Source organism: Stegostoma tigrinum, chromosome 10, assembly GCF_030684315.1.
Source record: "Stegostoma tigrinum isolate sSteTig4 chromosome 10, sSteTig4.hap1, whole genome shotgun sequence".
Taxonomy (NCBI): Eukaryota; Metazoa; Chordata; class Chondrichthyes; order Orectolobiformes; family Stegostomatidae; genus Stegostoma; species Stegostoma tigrinum.
This window is the reverse complement of record NC_081363.1, coordinates 7,943,602-7,960,485: the sequence shown is the minus strand read 5'-3', so window position 1 is coordinate 7,960,485 and position 16,884 is coordinate 7,943,602. Positions and strand designations below refer to the sequence as shown.

Below are 16,884 nucleotides of genomic sequence, written 5' to 3'. Positions count from 1 at the left end.
ATTGGCAGTTCCTACTATCCCTAACTTGATGGGTGCCTTCTTTGACTCAAAACTCTGAGGTCTACTGCAGGTTTTTCCACTAGCTCCATATAAGGCACTCTTCCAGCTTCTGTTCCCTCACAACATTCAAAATGAGATGAAGCAATAATACGCATTCCATATATTGAATTAAGTTTGTTTTAAATGCTGTTTACTGTGCAGGTCTTCCTAATGGTCAATTACTCTGGCTATCTCCTCTCAATAAGCTGCAAAGTCCACACACATGTTCCAAGCTACAACAATCAGAGTCGGATGGCTCTTCATTTCTTGACATAGCCTCAATCCCTTAGAATCTGCCAAACAGTTTTGACTTCTAAGTCTTAGCTTCAGTCTTTGCTTCCTTCAAAACTAGGCAGGTCAGTTTCCTTTCTATATTTTCCTTTTCTGTTGCCATTTTCTGTTTCTCTGTTATAAGCTAAGTCATGAATTGTTTAAGTTTACCAACCTGCGGTTTTATAGCATTGTCTCTTCTATTCTGACCTTTCAAATGCAACAACTTCCCAGGTTATTTACAAAGCATATCCATCACTGTTTACTGGTTTTAATCTGCAAACCCCCGACCTGGTTTTTGCACAATTAAAATTTTGATTTTTTTTGAAATACCGAGATATGCTCCAAGCACATTGATCATGAACTACGTATTTGTAACAACTTCTTGCCCAAAATTTAAATGTGTGTCCCTTAGCACTTGCATCATTAGTTAAAGTAAAAGCTTTCTTTTGTTCCAGGGTTAGATACGGACAAAAATTACACATCTCTATCAAATCTCTTCTCAATCTTGAACAAAAACAGAAGTTGCAGGAAAAGCTCAGCAGGTCTAGCAGCATCTATGAAGAAGAATCAGAGTTAATGTTTCGGGTCCGGTGACCCTTCCTTAGAACCTCTCTTCAATCTCCTTTGCCCCACTGGAGATCAACTCCAGTTTCTCTAAACTAAACATGCAAATTAAAATTCCTTATCCCTAGAACTATTGTCCTTCGCACTCTCTCAATGCCCCTCATATCTGTTTGAAGCGTGGTGCAATGCCCCTTGTTGCCTAAACAGAGTTTTATAAAAGTTCAGCATAATTTCTCTGCTTTTGTATTTAACAACCCTTACTGTGAAGTCCATGATGCCATATGCTTTGCTAACATTCTGCCACCTGCAAAAACTTAATGCCACAGTTCTAAACAGCATAAGTTGATATTTTGCCGTCCCAATCTCTTCTACCAGAATGCATCCCCATTTCTCAGTACTAAATTCACCTGCCACTTGTCTGTTCACTCTGCTATTCTAATATATGGCTTGTTGCTGTTGACTGACATCTTCCTCAAACTCAGCTACATCTCCAAGTTTATCAGTGTCAAGGTGTGAAACTTTTTACACTGTAGTCCAATATCCAAGTCATTTGTATTATTATGACAATGGGTCAAAACACCAAAGTACATGCAGACTACTTTAACTTTCCAAAATGTTTTATTTTTAAAAAGAGGCAACTGAAAAAAAGAGAATGCGCAGAGGTAAATACAATGGCTGTCTGACGAAGTCCTATGTGAAGTCCATGGAATATCACCCCTATAAAGTTTCAGTGAGATATCAGTCAGGAAAAGACTTAAGTAGGGATAACAAGATTAGAGCGCTGTGAGGACCACAGTTTTGAGAACAAACATTTTAAACCACCCCTGTAGGCATAACAGAGGAGAAAACGCTCCCTCATTCTGCATGCAGGAATTCAGCTAATGTCAAAAGTAATCAGAATAACTTATTTTTTGCCAGCCTGCAAAACCAAGAACTTCAAAACTGACTACTCAGCTACTAACATTGACACCACCAGTGCCATCTAAAAATCGTTGCTACAACACTGTATTAACTATCCTCATGAACAATTTGTGACCTGTTTTTTTTAAACTTTTTCACTTTGTTTTTCTACTTTGTGCACGTGTGTTGCATTGCTATTTTTTCTTGTGTTCAGTAATTAATAAATTTACTCATTCTGTCAATTCAAGATAGCTCAGTTAAAAGTTCATTTGGGTTTGAGTGAAAGATATTCACAACAGAAATGTTCTTTTTTCAAAAATTAACTTTGTTGCGACTATCCAAGAGGAGGATGAAGGACTAAGGGCAGCCAGTTCCTTAACAATTTGGGACATTGTAATTGGGGAGCCTTGCTTTCATGCCTGATCTTAATAATGTATCTATACATAAATAAGTGGTTTTAGCACTGAATGTTAAGGAACAAAATTTGACAATTGGCCAAGATAGTTATATTAGGCAGATGGCCAAACATTTGGTCAAAGAGAGAGTTTTGAAATGGATCATAAAGGATTTTTAAAAAAAAGAGAAACAAAAGCAAAATACTGTGGACGTTGAAATCTGAAGCAAGAACATAACACCTGAATAAACTTAACAGGTGAGGCAGCCTCTCTGCATTGCGGGTCAAGGTCATCAGAACTGAAAAAGGACGGAAGAGTTTTTCACTGGGAGGAGGGGCCAGGAAGAACACAGGAAAAGAGCTGTGACAAGGCAAATGCCACAGGAGATTAAATAACAGAAGAAAATTTACAATGCAACAGCCAGATAATATAGCAATATGGTAATCTCCAGATATTTTAAACAACCTGTTTAGATGTGTTATAACGTCTCTGAAACAGGTGGGACTTGGCCTAGAGCGAAGAGGCAAAGCTTGTGTCCAAACAAGGCATAAACTGCTACAGAAAAACAACTGAATGTAAAAAGGGATAAAGAAGAAAAACCCATGAAGCCAGTGCAGCAAATGAAAACAGGCCAAAACACAAAAATACAGAAAACAAAATGGAGGACAGAGCTGAACCCAGTCTTGAGTCCAGAAGGCTATAAAGGGCTTATTCAAAAGATAGCTCATGTTCAAAACAAAGCAAAAAAGTTTGGAGAGGTTTTCCAAAGTTTACGGCAGAGGCAGGTGAAGGCACAGCCACAACCGAAGGGAGAACTAAGTGGGGAATACATATAACAAATCATCTCAAAATTTAAACTCAACATCGAAATGCCACAGATTAATAAGGTAGATGATGATGCCAGGCTGCAGGGTGACTTGAACTGTATGGGAGGGAGGACTAACTTGATTGCTGATAAATCTAAAGACATGTACTTGGGGCTGAGTAAAAACTGGGCCACATCAAATTTTGAATATTTATGCTTCCACATTTATGAGGAAAATAGAATTCTTAATCTCCTAAAATTGGCAGAAATTGTAGCGATATTAATTACAAGCTGTTGGAATTGGAGGCAGTTCAGTGCATCATGGCTTTGCTAATGTTAGTTCCTGTCCTTGAAAGACCCATATTTCCCTGTTTATTTTGCATTCTTCACTTTTACATAATCCAAAATAAATTAATCCCCTCTTAAATGCTACTCAGTGGGAGATGCTCTGCAGAAATTCCTCAAGGGCCCTTGGACAGCACTTCGCAAATATACTACCACTTCCATCTATAAGGACAAGGGCAGCAGATACTTGAGAATGCCACCACCTGTAAGTTCGTCTGCAAGCCACTCACCATCCTGACTTTGAAATATATTGTTCTTCTTTCACTGTTGCTGCTTCAAAAACCTGGAACTCTCCCTTGTGGCATTCTAAGTCTACCGACAGCAATTGTAAATCAGTGATTCAAGCAGACACCTCACTATCACCTCAACCACGACTCCCATCCACTTCAAAGGTAGGGGCAGAAAGTGGGAACAGGGTAGTGAGTTGAATAGTCAGCCATGATCATACTGAAAAGTGCAGGAGGCTCAAAAGTCTGACTGGCCTGCCCCCGGTTCCATGTTTCTATGCTTCTCAAAAGCAGCTAGGCATGGACAATAAATATTGGCTGATCCAGTGATGCCCACATCCCATGAATACAATTTTTTTAAAAATGACATCACAGCAATACCCACAGCCAAGAAAGAATATAAAGTGGCCCAGATAGTAGTTTACATCCTTCCAAATAAGATAACAGAAATGTTTGCAAAATGCAAGATTCAGTGTGATGGAAGAATGGAGGGAGATCAATATTAGTAGAGAAATGGTGCTAGGAAAATTGTTGAGACTGAAGGTAGATAAATCCCCAGGGTCTGATAATCTACATCCCAGAGTACTTAAGGAAATGGCTCTAGAAATAGTGGATGCATTGATGGTCACCTCCCAGGTTGCTATAGACTCTGGACTTTCCCTGATGATTGGACGGTGGCTAATGTCACTCCTATATTCAAAAAAGGAGGCAGAGAGAAAATAGGAAATTACAGACCAGTAAGCCTAACACTGGTAGTGGAAAAAAAATCCTCAAATCCATTATCAAGGACTTTATAGTGAAGAATTTAGAAAGCAGTGGCAGGATCAAACAGAGTCAGCGTCGATTTATGAAGCTGAAATCATGCTTGACATTCTATGAAGATGTAACTAATAGAGTTGATAAGGGGGAGCCAGTTGATACGGTATATTTTGACTTTCAGAAAGCATTTAACAAAGTTCCGCTTAAGAGATTATTATGCAAGATTAAAGTGATGGGATTAGGGAAGTGTATTGAGATGATTTGAAAGTTCGTTGGCAGAGAAGAAACAAAAAATAGGAATTAATGGGTCCTTTTCTCAAATTGGCAGGCAGTAACTGGCAGGGTGCCACAGGAATCAGTGCTGGTTCCCCACCTATTCATAATACATATTAATGATTTAGATAAGGGAACAAATTGTAACATCTCTAAGCTTGCAGATGATACCAAGTTGGGTGGGAGAGCAAACTGTGACAAGGATGCAGAGATCTTTGAGCATGATTTGGACAGATTGGGTAGGTGGGCAAATCAATGGCAGATGCATTATAATTTGGATACATGTGAGGTTATTCACGTTGGAAGCAAAAACAAGAAGGTAGATTATTACTTGAATGGCTGTAAATTGGGAGAAGGGGAGTGTGCAGTGGGACCTGGATGTCCTTGTGCACCAGTTGCTGAAGGTAAGCATGCAGGTGCAGAAGGCAGTAAAGAAAGAAAATGGTATTTTTGCCTTCGTTGCGAGAGGTTTCGAGTATAGGAGCAGGGATGTGTTGTTGCAGTTATACAGGGCCTTGGTGGGACAACACCTAGAATATTGTGTGCAGTTTTGGTCTCCTTTTCCGAGGAAGGATGCTCTTGCTCTCAAGGGAGTGCAGTGAAGGTTTACCAGGCTGATTCCAGGCATAGTGACAACAGACAATAGACTATAGACAGTAGGTGCTGGAGTAGGCCATTCGCCCCTTCGAGCCAGCACCACCATTCATTATGATCATGGCTGATCATCCACAATCAGTATCCTGTTCCTGCCTTATCCCCATAACCCTTGATTCCACTATCTTTAAGAGCTCTATCTATCTCTTTCTTGAAAGTATCCAGAGAGTTGGCCTCCACTGCCTTCTGGAGCAGAGCATTCCATATATCCACCACTCTCTGTGGGAAACCTAACCAGATAAATAGAAAGCGGGACATAACACCAGCGCTTCGTCGGAGGCTCACTGATGATGTTACCTAGAATGGTGACGAAACGTCTGAAAACTAACCTTCCAGCTCAGCGAGCAAACTCACATCCAGAGCTACAAATCTTCTCAAAACTCGCTACCACTCTCTGGGTGAAGAAGATTTTCCTCAACTCTGTTCTAAGTGGCTTACCCCTTATTTTTAAACTGTGTCCTCTGGTTCTGGACTCACCCATCAGCGGAAACATGCTTCCTGCCTCCAGAGTGTCCAATCCCTTAATAATCTTATACACCTCAATCAGATCCCCTTTCATCCTTCTAAACTCAAGTGTACACAAGCCCAGTCACTCCAATCTTGTGGGACTGACGTATGAAGAGAGATTGACTAGGTTGGGATTGTTTTCGCTGGAGTTCAGATGAATGAGGGGAGGATCTCATAGAGACTTATAAAATTCTAACAGGACTGGACAGGGTAGATGTAGGGAGGATGTTGCCAATGGTGGGTGCGTCCAAAACCAGGGGTCACAGTATGATGATTCTGGTTACAACATTTAGGACCGAGATAAGGAGACATTTCTTTATCCAAAGAGTGTGAGGGGGTGGAAATCATTACCACAGGGAGTAGGTGATGCTAAAACATCAAACGTATTCAAGAGGTGTCTGGATATAGCACTTGGGCAAATGGGATCAAAGGTTATGGGGAGAAAGCAGGAGATCACGATGAATGGTGGAGAAAGCTTGAAGGGGCGAATGGCCTCCTCCTACTCCTCTCTTCCACGTTTCTATAAAAATCTCCTTTGATCTTGCACATTAAAAGAGTTAGCAGCTTTCTAGTCCAATGACATTACAACTATACAGTAAATCACTGATTTGAGACTTTTGCAACTTGCTTTAAAACTTCAGAGGCTCTGGAGTGGAGGTATTTATCTAATCTATGTGTATCCTCTACACCTAATCAACTGCAGAAATAGACAGTGAATGCATTTGAAATATGCAATTCTTGACTAGTAGATAAATAAACAGCTTACCTTGTGTAGATGCTCCAGTGCCAGCACTATCTCCCCACTATATATTCTCACTGCATGCTCTGTGAAACGTTCCCTCTGCGACAAGTGAGTAAACAATTCCCCTCCATTCACATAGTCTGTTACACAAAATAAAACATTACACATGAGTATTATGCCATAGCAATGCAAAACATCACAATATAGAAGGATTACAAATACAAGGCAGATATTAAGAAACAGAGATAACAAAGTGTGGAGCTGAATGAACACAGCAGGCCATGCAGTATCTCAGGAGCACAAAAGCTGACGTTTCGGGCCCAGACCCTGCATCAGAAAAGCTTTTTTGATGAAGGGTCTAGGCCCGAAACGCCAGCTTTTGTGCTCGTAAGATGCTGCTTGGCCTGCTATGTTCATCCAGCTCCACACTTTGTTATCTCGGATTATCCAACATCTGCAGTTCCAATTATCTCTATTATGAAACAGAAATCTGTGTTCAGCAGCACAAAACCATCAATCACACATATAGAAATTCAGCTTTCAATTATTCCCACGCGTACTTAAGGATTACTACAACTAATTTTGCAATTGTAATTCTATAATTTATAAAATATTAAGTAATATAGCTCAGCAACACAATCATATTTCTGGAAGTCTCATTTTTCTTGTGATTTCTGATATATCTAATAAATTTGTGTATAAAAAAGTAGGTATAAAGATCAGCTGGTTTGAAGGGCGTTTATCTTTTCACAAGAATGCACTGTGCAAAGATTTCTATTACAGCTTTGTACTTGAAAAGTTCTGACCACATTTAAAACTTAAGTACACAACAAGCAACACAGAACTAAAAGTATTCTGACTAAGTCAATAAATACAGGAATGAACAGGCATTAGCCATTTGGGACAACTGCATGATCAAACAGAGATAGTAAAAGGATTGCTGATGCTGGAGTCAGAGATAACACAGTGTGGAGCTGGAGGAGCACAGCAGGCCAGGCAACATCAGAGGAGTAGGAAAGTTGGAGTTTCGGATCGGGAAACGTACACTTGCCTGCTCCTCTGATGCTGCCTGGGCTGCTGTGCTCCTCCAGTTCCACAATGTGTTATCTCTGCATAATCAAACATTTGTGCACTCAACCCTGAAAAGAGAGACTGAGCATAACATTTTAAAAGCTGGCAGGCCAGCAATGGTTTGAATTTTTAAGCTAAGGAACAGTGAAGACAAACCAATCTGAAGGTAGTAGGTTCCATTAATTCAATTTATGTCAAGCAGATGGTCTGCCATAGATTTTCTCAAGGCACTAGTATGTCATGTTTTGCAGAGTTCACTTTAAAAAAGTATCATCATTTAGGATTAATACATACATTTTTTTCAACAAAGCAAAACAAAAATAAACAACACTGAAAGAGCACAATTTAGAAGTTTGGTTCCAAACAAATGAAACTGAAGATCAATCTCATGAGTGTTCTGCTGTGGAACAGGCACAGAACACAGAATAAATCTGATGATAAGAAATTCCAAAAACCATCATGATCACTAAGCATTTTCAACATTATCTGCAGTAATACAAAAATTAACAACATTAGCATAACCACCATCTTAGGGTTGAATCTTCTGCTCCAGAAGGTAATGAACTTTCAGGCTGCAAGTGCACTTAAATAGGCGAGGTGGTGACATTGTCAAACCTTGCCACTTCCCTTTTCCCACTGGAATTTAGTTCCAAGTATGAAGGTCAATGGTAGACATTTCCACTTACCACCTAATGAGGTCCTTAAGTGGCCAATTAAGGATCACGAAGGGCTTTAACATCATAATTATCCCAGCTATGGGCAGCGCTTGTCACCATGCAGCCCGTTACCTTGAAGGGTGGGGAGGGGCCGTTGATCAATGGTGCCTGATTAAGGAACTGGACACAGGGCCATAGGCAGAGAATGTCCCTGTCCTAGCTTCTGAATTACACCACTCCGACTGAGAATTCCACCTCCTCCCTCAAAAAAATCACTTACATTAGTCTGGGTTCCCTGTGATCCTGAAGCTCTGCTTTTCTCACAGTAACCAGTGCTCAGTGCAAGAATATCCAGCCTCTGATTGGCTTGACCAGCTATTCCTGGGTTTTTTTTATTGCAGGGGAAGTCCAGGCATTGGGCATGTCAATGTCTGATTGAACTGTTATTTTAAGGGCCTTTCCAGGAACAACCAGCATAGGTGTCATGCTGGCTCTCTATCGGCTGATGAGAACCCACTGCCTCCACACGTTTTCACATTCAATGTCAATTTCTAATTCAGAGAATTTTAGTCTCCCAACTTCTTTGATGACATAACAAACTTAAGTTTGTTAATCCTTTTGACACAGTGGAATTCACCCTCCAAAAGACTTTCACTAAAGGGCTGTAATTGCCTAAGTCAAAGTTTTTGGGGTTCAGAGGGAAATCTGGAATCAGATGAGGAATTGACTAAAACACAGAACACAATGAGCATGGATTGAAGGGTCAGTATTTGGTCAGTAATATCATTCCTAACTTGTATCAATGACTGAAATTGAGGAACTCAATGCAATGTTCTAACTTTTGCAGATGATGCAAGAGGTAATGGAAACAGAACGAGCAGCTCAGAGTTACAGTATGCTTTGACAAACCATATATACGTTAAGAAGAATCTCAGATGATACTTGATACAGAAAAGTATAAGCTATTATGTTTAAGAAGAAAATGGACAACAACATAGTCCAAGAATGGGTGCTGGAACAATTATAGATGAAGTTGAAATAGTAATTTTAGTAAACTGTTTACTCAACATGGCCAAAGTCAGAACAGTAATCAACAAAGCCAATAGTATTGAACTGCATAACAAGAAGAATGGAGTATAATTCCTAATAGGTAGTGATCAGCTTTATGGTATTTTGATCATTCTAGTCTGGATACCTACAAACAAGACTTGTAGTCAAGCACTGACGACAATGCAGGAAACAGGAATAATGCCAACTTCTAATCTTAAAGGCTCTGGTTCACACAAAAACATACAAAATTAGGAGCTTTAGAGGCCTGTTAGTTCCTTTCGACCATCACTGTTCAATAATATCAAAGCTGTCCTTCTATCTCAGTTCCACCTTCCTATCCTCATATCTCTCAATACCCCCCATACTGATTCATCAAGTGACTTCTGACTTGAATATGTGGGCATTCACAACTCTCTAGGCTACACACGTCTAAACAATTGAGTCCTAAATGGCCTACTATTGTGACCCCCATGTTCTAGGATCCCAGGGGAATCATCATCTTCGCAGTGACCCAGTCAAGCCACTTCTGAAACGCATCTCTGAAAAGAAGCACTGGACAAATTATTGCAGAGAAGCCTCTAAGACTGTTGAAGTTAGCTGAACTGGAATATTGCTATAAACTATAACAGCAGAATTAAGGAGTATCTGTTCAAACAAGTTAAGATAATTTTAGGATTTATCAGGAAATTCTTCTTCACCCAAAAAGTACTATAACATGGACTTCCAATAGTGGAATCAAGACAAAAACATACCTGGAATTATTTAAGAAACAACTGGGAGCAAATGACAAACAGTAGAATTTATCTGGGTGAAAACTAAATGGATCAAATCACCCACCTCGTCACTGTTGTGAAATTAAAGGCAAATAAGTTGTAAGAAAATCAAATGAACTTCAGCAATTTGCTAACAATTAACCAGCCAAAAACAAATTAAATCAGTACTTAAAATAAAACATTTTAATAACCCAAATCATAGCGCTCATAAGTGAATTGCACTCCTTTTAAGAGATTAGTAGCTATTCATGGAGAGAGGTCTAGACACTAATATTTTGTTTAACTCACAAGAGAGGTACCTTTGTCATAGAGCAGTACCAATCTACACACCTAGACACAAAGCATTTGCAGTCATTTCTCCAAATTACAGAATTAAAATTTACATTAACCAGTCACAAAAAGGCCCAAATATTTATAGCTCTGTTATAATGTGAAATTAATCCTATGTCACAGACAGAAATTTACATGTACCCTATATTGCCTGTGATTAGTATGTCTACATTTAGGTGGTATGTGTGCGTTTTCCTAACATCAGAGCATGGATGCCAAATCATTCTTTCCATCAGCAAATTTTTAAACGATTACAAAGACCGTTGTTTATTTCCACACAATTACCCACACACACACACGAAGAGACTAGATCCAGATTAAGGTAATACATACTGTTACCATTTATAATAATCTCAGTCTCTTTCATGTCAGGCCTGTCACTTCTTAGACATAAATTAAGTTTTAAAGTTGAGATGAGGGTCTTATAAGACAAAGGTTTCTCAGTAAGCTGTGAGATTCTAGGAAGTAGACTGTCAAATAAAGTCAAAGATCAAACAGATTGGGGAAGTCCTCCTGACTGTGTGTTCTCCTATGTACAAAGTACTGCTGATAATTACTTGATGTTTTGCAGCTAATTCAATGCTTCTGGTGAAAATGACTTCAAAATAACTTCTTGATGACTTCTAAAGCAAACACTAAAACAGTTTCCTCATCATACTTGCGTAATTCTAAATCCTTTTTCCAAATTTTGTGCTATACGTTGATTACACATCCTGTATTGCTGAAAATCACCTGAGAGTGAGGCAGTTCTTTTGTGTTTGAATGAGCCATTCCAATGGTAATACCCATTTGAACTGGGATCAGGTAAAAGCTTTGATTTAACATTGTTCCTTTTGTTCCTTTGGGGATGTTCTCACAAAGAATGTCACTTCTGCTTCCTCAAAACAGGAAAATGGTTTGAATCCATAAAGAAATCAGATGCAGATAGTCAGTCTGGCAGAAAACCGTTACTGGAGTGCTACTTGGCTTTAACACTCCCTCACTATCAACAGCCTAGGTGTTATCATTGACTAGAAGCTCAACTGAACTCATCACAACGGCTACAAGAGCAGACCAGAAGCTAGGAATACTGCGGCGAATAACTTCCTGACAACTCAAAGCCTGTCCACCATCGACGAGGCCCAAGTCAGGAGTGCGATGGAATACTCCCCAATTTCCTGGATGAATGCAGCCCCAACAACACTCAAGAAGCTTGGCACCATCAAGGATAAAGCAGCCAGAAGGTTCGTTTTCAGACATTTCGTCACCATTCTAGGTAACATCATCAGTGAGCCTCCGACGAAGCGGTGGTGTTATGTCCCGCTTTCTATTTATCTGGTTAGGTTTCCTTGGGTTGGTGATGTCATTTCCTGTGTTGGTGATGTCATTTCCTGTTCTTTTTCTCAGGGGTTGGTGGATTGACTCCAAATCAATGTGTTTGTTGATGGAGTTCCGGTTGGAATGCCATGCTTCTGGGAATTCTCGTGCATGTCTCTGTTTGGCTTGTCCTAGGATGGATATGTTGTCCCAATCAAAGTGGTGTCCTTCCTCAACTGTACGTAAGGATACGAGTGATAGTGGGTCATGTCGTTTTGTGGCTAGTTGATGTTCATGTATCCTGGTGGCTAGCTTTCTGCCAGTTTGTCCAATGTAGTGTTTGTCACAGTTCTTGCAAGGTATTTTGTAGATGACTACAAAACACTACATTGGACAAACTGGCAGAAAGCTAGCCACCAGGATACATGAACATCAACTAGCCATAAAACGACATGACCCACTATCACTCGTATCCTTTACATACAGATAAGGAAGGACACCACTTTGATTGGGACAACACATCCATCCTAGGACAAGCCAAACAGAGACATGCACGAGAATTCCTAGAAGCATGGCATTCCAACCGGAACTCCATCAACAAACACATTGATTTGGAGCCAATCTACCACCCCCTGAGAAAAAGAAAAGGAAATGACATCACCAACGCAGGAAATGACATCAACAACCCAAGGAAACCTAACCAGATAAATAGAAAGCGGGACATAACACCAGCGCTTCGTCGGTGGCTCACTGATGATGTTACCTAGAATGGTGACGAAACGTCTCAAAACGAACCTTCCAGCTCAGCGAGCAAACTCACATCCAGAACCTCAACCTGAGCTACAAATCTTCTCAAAACTTGATAAAGTAGCCAGTTTGATTGGCACTACATACACAAGCATCCACGCCCTCCACCAATGCTGTTCAGTAGCAGCAGTGTGTGCTACCTACAAGATGTACTGCAGAAATTCACCAAAGATCCTCAGACAGCACCTTCCAACCCCATGGCCACTTCCGTCTAGAAGGACAAGGGCATCAGACATATGGGAACACCACGACCTCCAAGTTCCCCTCCAAGCCACTCACCATCCTGACTTGGAAATATGTTGGCATTCCTTCACTGTCACTGGGTCAAAATCCTGGAATTCCCTCCCTAATAGTGTTGTGGGTCAACCCTCAGCAGGAGGACTGCAGCGTTCAAGAAGGCAGTTCACCAGCACTTTCTCAATGGCAACTAGGGATGGGCAAGAAATATTGGCCAGCCAGCAACACCCATATCCCACAAATGAATCGAGAAAAAAAAGTCCTCATGGTTAAAGGTACCCATTGAATCCTGTTTAACGAAGACCTTGATGCCTCCATGATAAAATACGGCCATTTAAGGTACAGACAATGCATGTTAGGTGTGTGAGGCCTAGTTTAGAACTTGTTTGTGTTTTCGTTCGGAGACAGGCTGGTTTTATTTCTAAAGTAGGAATTTATAGAACATCACATTGACTGTCTATAAATTGTGTACTTTTTGAACAAAATAGAATGTATCTGCAAATATAAATTCACCCCACAGATTCACGTGTGCCCATGTGTATATGTGAGAGGGAGAGCTAGAGTGTGTGTATGTGCATGCTTAGGGGACAGTGCATGAGAAAGATCTGTGTGAGACTGTGTGTGTATTTATGTAGGAAGAGAAAGAGTAAGTGTGTGTGTGTGGGATGAGAGAGAGTGTGTGTGCACGCGTGTGAGAGAGAGAATCCGTATGTGTGCGGGAGAAAGTGTGTGCGTGTGTGTGAGGGAGACGGAGAAAGTGTGTGTATGAGATCATCTGTGTGACTGTGTGCATGCGCGTGTGTGTGCGTGCGTGCGTGTATTGTGTGGTGAGGTCACCTGAAATGCAACATGCACCCAAGATCCAGCTGAGGCCATGCTCATGGGTACCGACCTTGAAACTGTGTATCCTGAAGTCCACCTTGAAGGATGTTTACCTGAAGATCCACGGTCGAATGTCCTTGACCGCTGAAGTGTTCCCCCTCTGAGTGGGAACATCCTGTGTCGCAGTTGTTGTGCAGTGTCCATTCATCTATTGTCGTAGTGACTGCATGGTTTGTTTAGTACATCCTCATCAATGGTATGATGCTTTGATCTTTTACTTATAAATTCTGTGTCTGATACTATCTGTCTCATTAACACTTGAAGGAGGAGTAAGGCTCCATAAGCTTTCAAATAAACCTGTTGGAATATAACCTGGTGCCGCGCAATTTCTTAGATTTTTATAGCATATCTCTCACACTCATGATGGTCCAAAGGGTTTTGATGCATACTAATTGCTTTCTGTAAAGGAATTATCATTGTCAGCATTCGTGGTTGAATAGTAAATGTTGTCTAGAACAAATGGAGAAATATTCTCTGAACAGTGCCCTGGCAACCACCTAAATTGTAAGACAAGATTTTAAGATTGATAATATTGCATATTCTTAAGACAGATGCTTAAGTGTCCTAGATAATAAAATGTGAGGCTGGATGAACACAGCAGGCCAAGCAGCATCTCAGGAGCACAAAAGCTGACGTTTCGGGCCTAGACCCTCTGATGAAGGGTCTAGGCCCGAAACGTCAGCTTTTGTGCTCCTGAGATGCTGCTTGGCCTGCTGTGTTCATCCAGCCTCACATTTTATTATCTTGGAATCTCCAGCATCTGCAGTTCCCATTATCTCTGCTTAAGTGTCCTACGAGCTTGGAACCCACCTGAGCAAGAAATAGCAGCCCCAACATTGCACTGAGCTAGCATTTTAGCAAGCACTGAGGACAGACACCTCAACGGACCTACAAATCCCATAACTAATGCAAGATGCTAATTGTTCTCTAACAGCTGTCCACTACTGAATAACTTTCTAGAACAGACAATAACAGTATTTGCATTTTCAGCTCTGCAGCTAATGGCTGTTACAGTAGTCAGCATTATAGATAAGACTTTTATCTTGTAGGTTGACAAAACAGCCACACAGATCCCTGATCAGAATAACTACATGGAAATGCTGTATCCACAACCCCTAACCTTTCCAAATATACATTGAATTGTCCAGTTCACATGCTCCACACATGCAATTTTATGCAACAGCTACAATTAATGCATGTTCAGGTGTCTCAATCTCGACTGAGGCATGTGGGATAGTAAGCACAGTATGTCTAGAGGCGACACAGTGGCTCAGTGGCTAGCACTGCAACCTCACAGTGCTAGTAACTCAGGTTCAGTTCCACCCTTGGGTGACTGTCTGTGTGAAATTTGCACATTCTCCCCAGTTTCCTTTGGGTGCTCTGGTTTCCTCCCACAGTCCAAAGATGTGCAGGTTAGGTGAATTGGCAGTGCTAAATTGCCCATAGTGTTCAGGGATGTGTAGATCAGGGGGATGGGTCTGGGTGGGATGCTCTGAGGTTCAGTGTGGACTCGTGGGGCCGAAGGGCCTGTTTCCACACTGTAGGGAGTAAGATTTTTTGGGCATCTGTTGGGAAGGAGGAAAATTAGATGTGATGGATATTGGTAACAGATGACCTCCCACCCTGATATCACCTTAAGTGGCCAATGAAGGGCTTTCCTCCCCACCATCACTGACAAAATACCAGTGGCAATTGCGCAATTTACCACTTGGGATTCCTCTGGTCCTGGTGGAGGTGGTGTCCTGAACAGGTGCCCTGTGGCTGACAGAGGGCTACTCTGGCATCAACGATTCCCTCAGAATTCCCTCTCCTCACAAGTGACCCTGCTGCTAGACCTGCCTGAACTGTCCCAGCAAATCCAAACCCACTTACATGGGTTGTGTGGCGTCCTTCATGGGATATTGCCATTGCCTGTGGGGCATTCTAACAATGGCCACTGCTCCTAGTAGCAATACTGGGACTGAAGCTGGCTCTGGTCTCTTAAAGAGATAGAATTACCAACTGCTAGAGGTTAATTCACAGCCCTCCAGATGAAGGAATTCATTTTCTCTTTCAGTTTAAAGGATTGACCCATAATTTTGAAACATTAGTCCCTCGGCCTAGATTCTACAATGGAAATATATAAACAGCATCAATCTTGTGAAGTCCTCTGACTAGCTTCTGTGTTGCTTCAATAAGATCAGCTGTCATTCTTTTAAATTCCAATAAAGATAGGCTCAACATCCTCAATGTTTCCTCATAAGATTTTCTCTGACTCTAATGCAAGTACTTTTCGCAATGGCTTCACCAATGTCCTGTACACTGGTAGCAAGAACTTCCAAATTTAATACTCCATCTCTTTACCATAAATGCCAATATCTCCTCAGGTACTCCACTAATTACAGTTTACCATCCCAAAAATGATATATTTATGCTAATTTTGTATCCTATCAAGTAACCAATCAGTGCTAATATAACCATATGAATACCATGAGCTTTTATGTTCTGTAGTAAGTAATCTTTTATGTGGTATCTTATCGAATAGATTTCAATTCACCTCTATCTGTGCTGATCATTACATTCTTAAAGAATTTTATTTATCTGTCAAACACAATTTTCTTTTAATACATCACATTACTTCATTATGTATTTCTCAATATCTTGCTTCATGATTATTCCTAATAAAATATTATTTTTTCCAACACAGCATTCTTTTGTCCCCCTGTTGAATATGAGAGGTGCAACTGTAGCCTTCCAATCTGCTGGGGCAGCTACAGAATCTGGAGAATTTTGGAAGATTACAAATAGTGCATCCATTATCTGAGATAGTAGGAACTGCTGATGCTGGAGTCTGAGATAACAAGATGTGAAGGTGAATGAACACAGCAGGCCAGGCAGCATCAGAGAAGCAGGAAAGCTGACCTTTCAGGCTGGACCCTTCTTCAGAAATGGGAGAGAGAAAAGGGGGCTCTGAAATAAATAGAGATAGAGGGAGGCAACGGTAGAAGGTGGATAGAGGACCAGATAGAAGGAGAGAAGATGGACAGGTCAAGGACAGGGGTGACGAAGTCAGTACAGGTGAGTGTAGGAAGGGAGTTGCAATGCCGGGGTTTGGTCAGTGAAGAGGGAGGAGCGGGTAAGTGGGAGGGAAGATGGATAGGTCAAGGAGGCGGGGACAAGATGGACTGGTCTTGGGTTGAGGTCAGGGGTGGGGAATTTTGAAGCTTGTAAAGTCCACATTGAGAACACTGGGCAGCGGAGTTCCCAGGCAGAATACGAGGTACTGTTCCTCCAGCCTTTGGGTGACATCGTTGTGGCAC

At 41.1% G+C, this 16,884-nt stretch overlaps 1 protein-coding gene across 2 annotated transcripts in view; it reads right to left on the bottom strand.

The window, feature by feature from the left end:
- rps6ka5 (ribosomal protein S6 kinase, polypeptide 5) overlaps positions 1–16,884 on the bottom strand; it is a 226,013-nt gene that overhangs the window by 93,751 nt on the left and 115,378 nt on the right. For both annotated transcript variants that reach the window (XM_048537950.2, XM_048537951.2), the window contains exon 4: positions 6,508–6,623. In XM_048537950.2, coding sequence (XP_048393907.1) covers positions 6,508–6,623 — 116 coding nt within the window. The remainder of the gene's footprint in view (positions 1–6,507; positions 6,624–16,884) is intronic.